The sequence below is a fragment of the Mustela nivalis genome (assembly GCF_964662115.1).
Source record: "Mustela nivalis genome assembly, chromosome: 13".
Lineage (NCBI taxonomy): Eukaryota > Metazoa > Chordata > Mammalia > Carnivora > Mustelidae > Mustela > Mustela nivalis.
This window is the reverse complement of record NC_139032.1, coordinates 73,611,018-73,625,871: the sequence shown is the minus strand read 5'-3', so window position 1 is coordinate 73,625,871 and position 14,854 is coordinate 73,611,018. Positions and strand designations below refer to the sequence as shown.

General features: G+C 47.1%; 1 protein-coding gene across 5 annotated transcripts in view; it reads right to left on the bottom strand.

The window, feature by feature from the left end:
- RGS3 (regulator of G protein signaling 3) overlaps window positions 1–14,854 on the bottom strand; it is a 132,600-nt gene that overhangs the window by 102,145 nt on the left and 15,601 nt on the right. For 4 of the 5 annotated variants that reach the window (XM_082697060.1, XM_082697062.1, XM_082697054.1 and 1 more), the window contains 2 exons: window positions 2,447–2,497; window positions 550–608 (listed from right to left, as the gene is read on the bottom strand). In XM_082697060.1, the coding sequence (XP_082553186.1) occupies window positions 550–608; window positions 2,447–2,497 (110 nt within the window). Of the gene's footprint in view, window positions 1–549; window positions 609–2,446; window positions 2,498–3,018; window positions 3,150–14,854 lie in introns of those variants that run through there. The other variant, XM_082697059.1, reaches the window with a different exon arrangement.

Genomic DNA, 14,854 nt, shown 5'->3' with positions numbered 1-14,854 from the left:
GCCGGGGAGAGGAGTGAGAATACTGCTTTTCATGAGAGGGCTTGGGATTATCTGTGGATTTCTGTCACACACACATTCATGGGGATGACCGAGCTCACCCATAAGAGTCCAGCTCTTGGGGCACCTGGGTGGCTCAGTGGGTTGAGGCCTCTGCCTTCAGCTCAGGTCATGATCCCAGGGTCCTGGGATCAAGCCCCACATCAGGTTCTCTGCTCAGCAGGGAGCCTGCTTCCTCCTCTCTCTGCCTGCCTCTCTGCCTACTTGTGATCTCTAGCTGTCAAATAAATAAAATAAAATCTTTAAAAAAAGAGTCCAGCTCTTGTAGGAAGCCATAGGGACCAAGCTAGGCTAAGGGAAGGGCCTATCCTAGCTCAGCGCCTCATCACTGGACCTAATTAATCCCTAAGGACCAAAATAGGAGGTGGTCCCTGCCACCTCGAATGGCCCCAGGCCCACAGATGTGCTGAGACCTTGGGACACAGTCTAGTGACATGGCTCCCCACTACCCCCCACCCCACCCAAACACACCCCCCCCAGCTCATCAAATACCTTCACGTAGGGATCACAGATGCCAGGGTCTCTGCTCATCAGGCCTTTTCCTTCTATAACTAAAGAAAGAATGAAAATGTTGGGGTAGGTGGCTAGGTGGGAAGGATTATCACTAGCCCCTAATGTGTGTGAGAGTCATTGGTTATTAACCCCCTCTGGTCCAGTCCATTCCCACCATCCCCCACATGCAGGCAGCAATCTCACTGAGACAATGCAGGATCCCTTTGATTCCTTGAATCTTACAGCTGAAAGAGAACCTCAAATTTATCAAGTTGAACCCCTCATTTAAAAGGAAAAATGAGACTATCAGGGGACCCAGAAATAGTGAGAAACCTGCCCAAAGTCACAGAGCAATCAGAGCGATGGGAATGCCAGAGCCGGGTTTGGATCCTTATCTCCTGACTCCCAGTCCAGTGCTCCTTCCTCCACACAAGACTAGAGATCTCATCCTGAGGCATCTGCTGCACTGTGGCTGCTGGACGGTGTAGCACGGCAGGCAAAAGTCCAGGTCCAGAGATGGGTCCTGAGCCCTGGGTCTGCAGACCAGCACCAGTGCCAGTCCCACTGCTTACTAGATGGGAGAGCTTGAGCAAGCGGCTTTGTCTCTCTGCAGCTGAATTCACTGTTTTTCAGTGGGGGAGTGATCATAATGGGTTAGGGATCACGACATCCACTCCACATGGTGGGTCTGCTGCGTAAAGGCAATAATGTGTCTAAAGTGCTTAGGAGGGGGCCTGGCAAGCAAGTATCTGCTCAAGGGACATTCGCTAGAGAAAAAAATAATAATAAATAAAGGCAAGGGACAGGTGGCGGGTGAGGCAAAGGCCTGATCCTGACATAAGCCCCGCCTGTTTGCCTGAGGTCTGCAGAAACAGGGCAGCATTTTTTTACTGTTCAGTGTGGATGGAGCCCTAGGGTTTGGCTTGGACGGGGCTCCCATAGTCTGAGGCATGAAGCCTGAGAAGCCAAAGAAGAGAGAGAACAGACTGGAAGGGATGAAGAGCCCCAAGACTGGGGTGAAGCCAAAGCAAACTGTGCAGGACAAATGAAGGGGTGGAGGCCAAGATGCATTTTGCAAAATCTGTTTGCACAGCTGGAGTCCGGCTCTGGCCCACAAAGAAACCCCCTCTGCTGGTCCTTGGGAACATCACCCGCCTCCCCCCCCCCAGGCCAGGACCGGAGGACCCCAGGCGCCTGCTGGTCTACGCTGCCTGGTGTCCTAGCTACGGTTCCTGTGTGCATCCTTCCTCTCAAGGGCGTGGTCATAGGGAGGGGGCCAGGCTCCCGGCTTGAGGAAACCCTGGGTCTCCCTGCCCCACCCCCTCCTGACCCTGTGCAGGTGCAGCAGACATGGCTGCTGTCCCACTGCACTCCCGGGACAACTCAGAGAGAACCCATGTAGTCAGGGCCGTGAGAAGGACACAGAGGAGGAAACAACATACTCAGGTAGGTCACGGGGGTGATTCCTGGAGGGGAAAAGGTGAAGCAAAATGAGCCTTCCTTCCTGAGTCTTAATGATGATGAAGGCAGGCATGTTTCTTGCAAAATCAGAGAGAAGGAGAGTTATTTTTCAAAAGGAATTCAAAAAGAGGGCATGCGACTCCAGGCACAAGAGACCTTGGGAGCAGAGGCTCAGAGGCATGGCAAGCATGATGCCCTCAAGGGGGCACAGGTAACTGGCCAGAAAAGGGGGTACAGGGAGATATTAACAGCAAGAGCCACGCAGGCTAGAGAGATAGGCAGGGCCTGCTGGGATAAACAGAAGAGTCCAGGCAACAAAGGCCGTGGCAGAAGTTCAGGAACTACGTGTGTACTGAGTGGAAGGACAAACAGATGATTAATGGACAGGTAAAGTGTAAAATCCTCTGGGTGGCACCTTCATCACGTGGATACTCACTGTGGAGCAGCAGAACCCGGTCCTGGGCGTCAATTGACAGCTTCAGCTGACCTAAGGAAACAACAGAAGCAACTTCACTTCGTCTCCTCGTTGGGTGAAAGACAGGGTAGCAGTGACAGGGCTGCTCTTTTGTTCATGTGAAGTGATTCAGAGACCCAAACACTCTCTGGGTTGGAAGAGAGCCCAGAAGCCACCTAGGGCAGCCTCTTCACAACATCAGGAGTCCTTTCTGCAATACCTCTCGCAGTGGTTCTCTCTTCTGGGCTTGCACCCCTCTGGTAATGGGGAGTTCACTACTTTACAGGGCAGCGCAGGTTAACGCCGCAGAACTCTCTCTGTTGGACAGCTACAAAAGTTGTTGTATCCACATCAAGACAAGCCCAGATTGGAGAGTTAAGGATCCTGGGCCTTGGTCAGAAGTCCATGGGAGTCAAGGGGTCAAGGGGGAGGACAGGGAAAGCCCACCATTGTGACAGACAGCTAGCTGTGTTCTGGAAAGGCAATAACAACACAAGGACAAGGAACAAATGATCGGAGGAAAAGCAAAAAAATAGAGATCAGGGCAGAGAGACCTGTCAAAGTCAATGCTACCAGCCTCCACCGTTGCACAGGATCCTGATCTCCCTTAAAAAAAGCTGGCATAGGGGTGCCTGGGTGGCTCAGTGGGTTAAGCCTCTGCCTTCAGCTCAGGTCATGATCTCAGGGTCCTGGCATTGACTTCCGCATCAGGTTCTCTGTTTGGCAGGGAGCCTGCTTCCTCCTCTCTCTTTCTCTGTTTGCCTCTCTGCCTACTGCGATCTCTCTCTGTCAAATAAATAAATAAAATCTTAAAAAAAAAGAAAAGAAAAGCTGGCATAGAGCCATGCTACCTGTGGTCCGAGAACCTCCAGCATCAGAAGCATCTGGATGAAGCTAGAAATGCAGAATCATGAGCCCCCATCCCAGGCATGCTGAATCAGAATCTGCAATTTAACCAGCTCCCTGAGGAGGAAGTAAAAGTTGAGGAGCCCTGGACTAGAACATGCTGGAGAGCCTCTGAGTGTGTTTATAAGCTTGGAAAAGGCCTTCTGAGCAAGGCACAAATGCAGGGGCACCAAGGGAAAAGATAGACAACTCTAAGTCCATACAGTTTTTAAATGTCTACTACAATTAAAGATATCATAAACAAGGTTATGAGACAACACAATAGAAAAATAGACAAAGGTCATAAACTGCAAATTCAGAGAAGACAAAACAGCCAATAAATGTACGAGATGATGCTCGACCTCACAGAGACCTGGGACATGCAAATTGGCCACAAAATACCATTTTACTATTAATCTTCTTGGCAGATCATTTAAAGATCATGTTGGGGCCCCTGGCTGGTTCAGTGACTCTTGATCTCAGGGTTGGAAGTTTGAGCCCCACCTTGGGTGTAGTGATTACTTAAAAATAAAATCTTTAGGGGTGCCTGGGGCGCTCAGTCAGTGGGGTGTCCCACTCTTGATCTCAGCTCAGGTCTTGATCTCCAGGGCCATTGAGTTCAGGCCCTGTGTTGGGCTCCACACCACTTAAAAAACAATAATAAAATAAAGTATTTTTAAAAAGAGACGAATAATGTCAAATATTGTTTAAAAATGTAAGAAAACATGTACTCTCAAATCTTGTGGGAGGAAGCATAACAAAGGGAAATTTCTGGTAGCAGTACCTATCAGAATTCAATTGTGCGTGTCCTTCAACCCAGCAATTCTACTTCGACATAACTATCACAGACAAAAACCCACACGCCTGAGCTCAAGGCTGGAGCTCCAGCACTGTTTAAAACAAGAACAAATTGGAAACACCTGAAAAGTCCGTTAATATGAAAATGGTTAAATAAACCATCATTAGCTGTGCTTGAAATGGTAGGTGTTATTACAAATAATAATAATCATCATCATCATCATCATCATAGGGACGCCTGTGTGGCTCAGTTGGTTAAGCGACTGCCTTTGGCTCAGGTCATGATCCTGGAGTTCCCCGATCAAGTACCAAATCGTGCTCTCTGCTTGGCAGGGAGTCTGCTTCTCCCTCTGACTCTCCCCCTTCTAATGCTCTTTCTCTCTCTCTCTCAAATAAATAAATAAAATCTTTTTTTAAAAATAGTATTTTTTAAAAATATTTTATTTATTTATTTGACAGAGAGATCACAAGGAGGCAGAGAGGCAGGCAAAGAGAGAGAGGAGGAAGCAGGCTCCTGGCTGAACAGAGAGCCCGATGTGGGGCTCGATCCCAGGACCCTGAGACCATGACCCGAGCTGAAGGCAGAGGCTTTAACCCACTGAGCCACCCAGGTGCCCCGTATTTTTTTTTTTTTAATGGGGGAATTCTGTATGTCCTGGCAGAGGGAACGCTGTGTTAAGTTTTTAAGAGAAACAAGAGGGGCGCCTGGGTGGCTCAGTGGGTTAAAGCCTCTGCCTTCGGCTCAGGTCATGATCCCAGGGTCCTGGGATTGAGCCCCACATCGGGCTCTCTGCTCAGCGGGGAGCCTGCTTCCTCCTCTCTCTCTCTCTCTGCCTGCCTCTCTGCTTACTTGTGATCTCTGTCTGTCAAATAAATAAATAAAATCTTTAAAAAAAAAAAAAAAGAGAAACAAGAAAATTGCAGAACAATACAGATGACATATATTTCTACGTGTGTGTGTGTATGTCTGTATGTGTGTGGTAAAAGGGTACCAAATGAAAAACAGAGATCGTGTCTAGAACTGGAGGAAGGGAAGTCAAGAGGAATTTAATTCTATCTAACTTGTTGTTTCAACAATACAAATTATAAGAACTATAGCATTTCTATAATTAAAAAGTAAGAAGAGGAGGCATGCCTGGGGGTCTCAGTCAGCTAAGCATCCAACTCTAGATTTTGGCTCAGGTCACGATTATGTTGCATGAGATGGAGCCCTGAGTCTGGCTCCGTGCTCAGTGGGAAGTCTGCTGGAGATTCTCTCTCTCTCTCCTTCTGCCCCTCCCCTCTGCTCTCACTTTATTTATTGATAAATAAAATATTTTAAAAATACAAACTAAATTAAAAATATGAAGAGGAAATGAAAAAAGAAGGGAAGAGGGGAGAAAAAGGAGGAAGAGTGGGAGGGAGGGGTCCTTCATAACAGAAGGACCAGGGCTGGAAAGCAGGTGAAGAACAAAGAGTTGGTTTTTCCCCCTGGTTTTTCTAATTTTTTCAAAGACAACATAAAAACAAAACAAACATCAAGCCATCCTCACAGATGCCCAGTGACCCTTCAGCAAGGACAGAAGAGAGAAGGATCATACTCCTCTTCCTCAATGACATGCTCAAAATTTTTCCTCACTGCAGTGGACTCTTTCTGGGACCTTAAGAAACCACTGAACTCAATCCACCTGGTGGACAAATACTGGGGAGACAAGGAGGATAGGGCAGGGCCTCCCAGCCTGCAGCAACCACACACAGCAAGCAGAAAGCCCTTGCATCCATGACAACCCTGTCTTATAGTCATCTGCCTCTGCTTGATTACCTCTACTGATGGGGAGCTCACTTTCTGTAATGGGAGCCCTTTCTCTTTTGCAATAACTCTGATTGTTCAATACTCCATCTTATATTGAACCAGAAGTGGCCTCTCGATAGCTTTTATTGGCCAGACATGGTTCTGCTGTCAGCCTCCGGGCTCTCTTCTTCCACCACTCCTCATGGCACAGTGAGACATCCCTTCATCATCCCAACTATTTATCTCTGGACATGCCCCATGAAATTGGGACTGTGGCTGGGGCTTGTGCATTGCTGCTGGCTGGAGGAAGGCCAGGCAGGGGACAGAGAACAGAAAGGAGGGAAATTCTGAGCAGCTCACCAACCCCTGGAACCTAGAAACCACTTGCTCTTCACATTTTGGGGGTGTTTAAACTGCAAATTCAGGCAACCCAGACTCCAGCAAACCCGTGTCCAGCTCTTCACCCACCAGAAATTCCTGCTGTTCTGCTGCCCAGAACACAGATCTCAGAACCCTGGAGTCCTGTTCCAGTTCCAGCCCTGACTACTGTCCTCGCTCTCAGAGCCACCTTGTTCCTCAGCTGCCAGGTGGAGCTAATAACAGGGGCTACTGCACTCGCCAAGTTGTGTTTAGATCAGATAATGCTGGAGGGTGAGGAGGTCCTTGCATGAAGGGCGCCAAGAGAATCCGTGGCATTATAAACTCAAGATCTGAACAATTACCACTTTGGGGCCCTCTAGACCTGAAAAATCTACAAAAAATGTGCCGGACACAGTGTGGGGTAGGAGAACGTTTTGAAACAGACAAAAATGGCCAGCAGTCATCCCATCTCATGAACCCAAAGCCGACTGTGTTTAATGCCAAACATCTTTTCTGAAACTATTACCAGTGCAAAGGCAGCTTTGGCCCAAACATATCTGGCTTTCCATAGCTGTAGGAGCCAGTGAGCTGTACGACACCATCATCTACCCAATGGACTGTTCACAGAAATCAGGATGGACAGGGCAATACAAATCAAAACCACAGGGAGATACCACCTCACACCAGTCAGAATGGCTCAAATCAACAAGTTGGGAAATAACAGATGTTGGTGAGAATGCGGAGAAAAGGGAACCCTCCCCACACCACTGGAGGGAATGCAAGCTGGTGCAGCCACTCTGGGAAACAGCATGGAGGTTCCTCAAAAAGTTGAAAATAGGGCTACCCTACGACCCAGCAATCGCACTACTGGGTATTTACTCCAAAGATACAAATGTAGTGATCTGAAGGGGCACACGCACCCCAAAGTTTATAGCAGCAATGTCCCCAATAGCCAAACATGGAAAGAACCCAGATGTCTATCAACAGATGAATGGATAAAGAAGATGTGGTATGTATATATACATATGTATATACATACATACATACATACCATGGAATATACCATGGAATATTACTCAGCCATCAAAAAAGAAATAAAATCTTGCGGTTTGTAACAATGTGGATGGAACTAGAGGGTATTACGCTAAACAAAATAAGTCAATCAGAGAAAGACAATTATCATATGATCTCATTGATATGTGGAATTTAAGAAACAAAACAGAGGATCATAGGGAAAAAAATAAGACAAGACCAGAGAGGGAGACAAACCATAAGAGACTCTTGGTCATAGGAAACAAACAGGGTTGCTGGAAGGGAGAGAGGTGGAGGGATGGGTTACCTGGGTGATGGACATAAGGAGGGCACGTGATATAATGAGCACTGGGTTATATAAAACCAATGAATCACAGACCTGAACCTCTGAAACCAATAATACATTAGATATTAATTAAAAAAAAAAAAAAAAGAAATCAGGACGGAGACATCACCCAGCACAAATGGTCACTAGTTCCATTTGACAAATTAGCCAGGCAGGACCTGCACAGGGCCGAGTCAGAAAGGACAGATCTGAATGCCCGGGTGTCCAATGGCAAGGAACTGGCAGCCCAGTGACCACCAGGGCAGGAGCATGAGCAAGGCTCAAAAGTGGAGCTGGAGCACAGGACGGGCCTGGAGCAGACTGACTAGGAAATCAGAGGAGTCTGCCTAGCTCCCCTTGCAGGCCTTGCCATGCAGGCCCTCTGGGGGAGAGCCAGAGAAACCAAGCCCGGTAGACCAGATTCAGCGCCCCCCTCAAGGGACACACGCTCCCCCAGCCCATATGTGGGCTCAAAGACAAGGGCAAACACAAGTGTCCCCACCCCCCCACCCCCCTTGACCACGCTTGTCCCTTCTGCCTCCCCTCTTAGCCCATCCCATCCAATGAATGCATCTCCAGGGCCCTGGAGTCATCTTGTCCCACCTCCTCAATTGGAAGGCAGAACAGTCATGCTCAGATATGGAAGGTGACTTGACCTGGGCCCAGAGTGACATGGGTAAGACAGACCAGAATGAGAGACCAGAATGCTGGCCTCAACTCCAGAACTCTGGCCTATACTCTGAGCTGGTCTTTCAGAGCCATTAATATACACCACTGCATTTGCCAATGCGACCCTGGGCTTCAGGAGCCCAGAAAGCCATCAGGCACAGGACCATGGCCACAGCTTTGCTTCGGAAGCCAGGAGGAAACCAAAAAGAGGGCAGGTTCGATGAAATGTCCCCAAGACACCGTTGGCACAGGACCTAGGGGGATTCAGACTCCCTGGGACCTACAGAAAAAAAGGGCATGGAAGCTGGCTAAAGAAATTCAATCTGGCAGACCTTACTCTGTGGAGGGCCACGGGAAGATGAACTCAGACTCTCAGGACACAGCCAGGGAGAGACACACTCAGAACACGAAGCAAGAAGACGGGGGCTGCCCACCACAGCTGGCCTCAAGGGTCAGCAGAAGTGTGTCCTAGAGGGAGCTCATGGCACCCTGGGGTGTGCAGGAGATACATCTCTGAGGGACTTGCCTGGCTGGCAGGAAGGAGTAGTCATTCCAAAACCCAGTTCACCTCAAAAGCAATTCCCCACTTAGGAGCTGTCATGTGTTGCAAGCCACAGGAAGGGGAGGATGTCAGGGCAAACATACAAAGGAAGCTGGATCTCTGCAGAGCCTGGCTGGCCACCAGCACTCACAGATTTCCCCTGCACTTGTGGGGACGAGTCTGTACCTCAAAGCTGTGTGTGCAGGAGAGAGGGAGGGAGACAACCAGCTGCTGGGCACCCCTCTCTCTGGGATCCTGGACCACCTGACCGACAGGGGAGCCTGACCGAGGCTCCAACAGGGGTACACCTGTTTCCCAATTTTGCTTTCTCCCCCTGCAGGCTGCAGGGGTCTTTCTGTTCTTTTGGAGAGGGAGAATCTTGAGTTCCCTTTGGAGAAACAGCCTGGCTTATGTTGGTGCCTGCTGGCGGGAGGAGGCCTGCAGAGCCCAGGCTGGGTAGGTGGGGGGCTGAGTGGTGAGGTGGAGATGATGGCAGGTCAGTGTGACTCTTCTCTTCTGATTCTCCACTTCCTTTGCAACCTGATATTAATGGGGCCTCCCAAGCTGCTTTTCCTTCCAGGAATAGGTTGCTCTCGCCAGCATACATCGGCTAAACTCTTGGCAGCAGAGACCCTGAGTAAAATCCAGCCAGCAAAGCCATTCCCCAATCCCTGACTCACAGGAATGGGGAGATACCAAATCTTTGGGTTTTTTTAAGCCAACAGGTATTGGGATACTTTGCTTTGCTTAATATACCCCCATATTGCCTCTACAGCCAGGGGACATAAACCTGATCTCAATTCTGGGACAATTTTTCAATTTTTAAAATTGTTAAGAAAATATGGTTCTAAGATAAATATGACTAAGGGAACAAAAAGCCCTCCATTTGTGAGGTCCCTGATTGTTCTCCCTAAAGAATTTTGATTGATTCAAACCATACTCGTTACCAATTCAACTATAAAATCTGGAATTGTCCCACATTAACTCACCAACGGCCCAGCACGTTCATGAAAATGCTTCACTCGCAGAGCAAATGGTTTTCTTTTACACATATTCATGTGTCCCGTACCACAATATATAGAAAATTCACATTCTTCTTCCTTTCACAATCTCCCTTTAGATTTTATTATAATAATTTTAGTTCCAAAATTGTCGGTTTCACACTTTATATTTTATATTTTATAAATGACTCGCCACCTTTACCTATGTCATATTATTACAGACTTTTTCCTCCATAGTTACATATCTTATAATGATGAGCCCCTCTGACATCCTTACCGATGGCTTGAAGCCACACCATGAAGTCAGTGATTTATTTTCATCATGTCTTACAGTGTGTTATTTTTTTCACTACCAAAGTTTTCCAGCAGAACAAGTCTAATACGGAAAACACAAGGGTGGAAGCAAGAAGGAACCATGAGCAAAGCACGGGTTTTGGAGTCAGTAAGACCTGGCTTGGATCCTGGGTCCACCACCGATGGTGCTGAATCACTGCTCCTCTGTCTCTTCGTCTGTGCAATGGAAAGAAGAAGAATCATACCATTTGGGGGTGGGGGGCTCTTGTAAAACTGAGCTCTAATGTACTTGGAGAGCCTGGCAAATAGTAGGTACTCCCACTGATAGGACAAAAAGAGGGATGGAGGGAAGTAAAAGGGAAGAAAGGATGGAAGGGTGGAAGGAAAGGAAGGAGGAAGGAAAGGAGAGGAGATGAAAAGAGTAAAAAACGACTCAGAAAAATTAGAAAACATGCATAGAAGACTTTCTATTTCTGAGATGACAGACCCATTGAGGAAATCCAGAAGATCTGGGCAAAATATTTAAAAGCAGCTTCGTGGGGATGCCTGGGTGGTCCAGTCGGTTAAGCGTCTGCCTTTATCTCAGGTCATGATTCCAGGGTCCTGGGATCGAGTCCTGAACTGGGCGCCTTGCTCAGCGGGGAGCCTGCTTCCCCCTCTGCCTGCCGCTCCCCCTGCTTGTGCTCTCTCTCTCTCTGACAAATAAATAAATAAAATTAAAAACTTAAAAAAATAATGTTTAAAAGCAGCTTCTTGGAGATACAACAAGACAGAGAGGCGCTACAGAGCAGGATCTCGGGAGAAGGAGGTTCATGGAATGAAGTTTAATGTTTTCCTGGGCTAATTCTCTCCTTGGGGTGTTTTCAAATTCCAGAGAGATGACGGAAAAGCTGAGAGGCTGAGCAGAGTTTCCCTCTGCCTCACAGAGCAAGAGGAACAGGAGTTGGAGACCAGGGCCTGTCAAGAGTGGGGTCCTTCTGAGTCCCGACCTTTTGGATCAGAACCCCCAAGGGTTGTTCCTCAGGAATATGTGAGCCGCAATGAAATGCAGTTCCTCAAGGGCCTGCAGCTTAACCTCAAATAATCCCAATCCCTAACGTTAGGATTATTCCAGAACACTAGTGACTTCAGGCACCTTACAGAAGCAAATATCTTTTTTTAAATAAATTTTGAAGATTTTACTTATCTATCTGATAGAGAAAGAGAGAGAGAGAGCATAAGCAGGCAGAGAAACAGGCAGAAGGAGAGGGAGAAGCAGGCTCCCCGCTGAGCAAGGAGCTGGATTCGGGGCTCAATCCCAGGACCCTGGGATCATGACCCAAGCATGACAGACCCTCAACCAACAGAGCCACCCAGGCTCCTGAAGCAAGTATCTTTTTGAAGGAAGATATCATCCTAGGTCTGCACCAACAAACAGAACAACAACTCTGTTCATGGCATTTGTAAGGGACACAGTACACCCAGAACATAAAGAAACAGAAAGATTGACAGAAATAAGATGGAAAAAGATTCATTGTTAATCAAAAGAAGGCTGGGTGGCTATGTTAACATCAGGAAAACTTTCTCTCCGCTAGAAATTAAGAGAAGGCTTCATAATAGTAAAAGTTTCAATTCACTACTAAGATAACAGTTGTAAATTTGTATGCTCTAGCACTTCAAAATATATAAAAGAAACACAACTCTAATGACAAAAAGACACATGTACAACCACAGGAGGAAATTTAACACAACTGTCTTGGTAACTGATAGCACAGATGGGGGAGGGCAGAATCAGCAAGGATGTAGAACATTTGGACAACATAATTAGCAAACTTGACCAAAATCTGACACATACAAAGAACACTACACCCAACCACTGCAGAACTTTTCAAGGACACACAGAACATTTATAAAAAACTGACCGTATCTTGGGCCATCAAAGGAGGGAAAGGAGGGGGCCCCTGGGTGGCTCAGTGGCTTAATCCTTTGCCTTCAGCTCAGGTCATGATCTCAGGGTCCTGGGATCGAACCCCACATTGGGCTCTCTGCTCAGCGGGGAGCCTGCTTCCCCTTCTCTGCCTGCCTCTCTGCCTACTTGTGATCTCTCTCTCTCTGTCAAATAAATAAAAATAAAATCTTTAAGGAAAAAAAAAAAAGAGGGGAAGGATGCATAGTATATCCACTGACCAAAATATAAAACAAAAAATAAACATATTACCAGGAAATCCCCACTGTTGGGGAATTAAGAAACACACTTCCAAATCTTTTAAATACTTGAGAAAGTAGGACTATGAAAATTAGAAACTATCTCGAACTGAATGATAAAGAAAAAATCTGCATGTTGAACACGAGGTCTCTGGATATTGGCCATCTTGACTGCCCACCCCCTACCCCGTGAAAGTCACACAGATATTTGCTTTGTGATGAGTCACTCAGCTGCACGTCATTTGGGGGGACACTTTTCTGTCGGTGAGTTACATTTCAAAATAAAAAGGTTTTTTAAAAAATGGAACAGAATTGGAAAAGAGAACAAAAGGACTCTCGATAGGCCAGAAACAGAATTTCTGAATGCTCCCAAGCAAACAGATCCCCAGATGACAGGAAAGCCAATGAATGCTGAGGACCCCCAACCAGCAAGTCATGAGCCCCTGAGAAGTCGTTGGAGGGGTTTCCTGGCTAAGTCCAGGGCCTGGCCCAGGCTCTGAGCAGCACAGCCAGCCAGGGGCAGCTGGCGGGGCTGGTCACAGCCTCCAGTTCAGGGCCTCGCTCACCACTCTCCAACATGCCAAGCAGCAGGCTGGCATCTGCTCTATAGAAAACACACTTGTCATCTCTGGAGGAGCTGGGTTCTAGGCCCGGTTTACATTCTCCCCTTTTCTGCAGCCAGAACACCTCCTTAGAAGGCAGCATGTGGCCAATTAATAATGTTACTTGAACGTGTCTCTTACTGAGGGACAAGGTGGTAGATATATACTTGCGCATGCATGTATAGACACATGCACACACACACACACACACACACACACACACACACAATACATAAACCTCAACAGTACTCTCCCTGGAAGGAAAACAATTTTGTCTCTTTAGAATTCCAAAAATCCTGGAAATTTAGCTCCCTTTAAATGTTTGTGCTCGAGGTAAACCACCAGCTAGGCAGGACTTTCATCTGGTTCTACCAGGGCAAAGCCCACTCCTGAAGGCCAGGGGCTACCTGCCATGCTGGGGAAAGGCAAGAGAATCAGAGTAAACTCAGCAAAGACCTTCATGTTAAGGGAGTTCACACTGGCTACCGAAGCTGCCTAAATTCATAGCTTCCAAACCAGGCTAATCACCAAAATACTTCTGTGGCTTCTTATAATTATAGATTCTCAGGCTCCAGGCTAGACTTATCAAGATCCTAGGAATCTATGGTAGGTTTTTTTTTTTAATTAATTAATTTATTTACTTTGAGGGAAAGAGAGAAAAAGAGAGGAAGGGGTAGAGGGAGAGGGAGTCTTTTTTTTTTTTTTTAAAGATTTTATTTATTTGAGAGAGAGGGAGAGCATGAGAGGAGAGAGGTCAGAGGGAGAAGCAGACCCCCTGCCAAGCAGGGAACCTGATGTGGGACCCAATCCTGGGACTCCAGGATCATGACCTGAGTGGAAGGCAGTTGCTTAACCAACTGAGCTACCCAGGCGTCCGGGGAGAGGGAGTCTTAAGCAGACTCCATACTGAGCAAAGAGCCCCATACAGGGCTCGATCTCCCAATTCTGAGATCACGACCTGAGCCGAAACCAAGAGTCGGATGTCTAACTGACGACTCCAGGTACCCTAAGAATCTGTGTTTTCAATGGACTTGCAGTTGCTTCTGCCAAGTGACCAAGTCTGGTAACCACTAATACCAATCTTCATTCATGAACAGACAAGCAAAGACGACTCCATGTATGAAAAAAATCAGCCTCCTCAAAGAGGGGCAGCGTTTGTCAAGGAAATAGGATTTAAGCAGGAAAACAGGGCAGAACTTTCCAGTGTCCATCTGTGTCCTCCCTCAGAGAAATCTGAAAGGAGACTGTAAGAGCAGGAGGCTCCCCACCCCACCAGGTTCCTCCCTGTCCGCTGCACACCCAGGTCACAGTCACTGGTTCAAGAAACAACCTTCCCAGATAACCATCCGACCCACCCCTGAGGCCACCGTGGGGCCAAGGATCCAGTCCCTGCTGGTCTGGACACTCCTGACTTCCCAGATCTGGCAGGATGATTAATTCAATAAAGAACATGGAGTGATGTTAGGAAACAGTCACACTATACCAGTAAGAAAAAGTAATGAGTTCTAAAACTGTACAAATAATATGATCTTGATACTTTTCAAATCGTTAACGCACTCCTACATACATACACACACACACACACACACACACACACACACACACAAGTAAGTGTGGAAGGATATAAACTGTTAACTGACAACTATCTTTTCTAGGAGTCAGAGAACAGGTGATTTTTTGCTTTCTTCTTTTCACTAAGTTTTCAACAATGAAATAATTCTTACAGTGATAATAAGGAGGAAAAAACAATGAGCTATATTTTTAGCTTTTTTCAAATAAGATTTTATTTATTCATTTGAGAGAGTGAGCAAGTTAGCATGCAAGAGAGCTTAAGCAGAAGAGGGAAAGGAGAAGCAGACTGCCCGGTGAGCAGGGAGCCAGAAGTGGGGCTGAATACCGGGACCCCAGGACCATCACCTGAGCCGAAG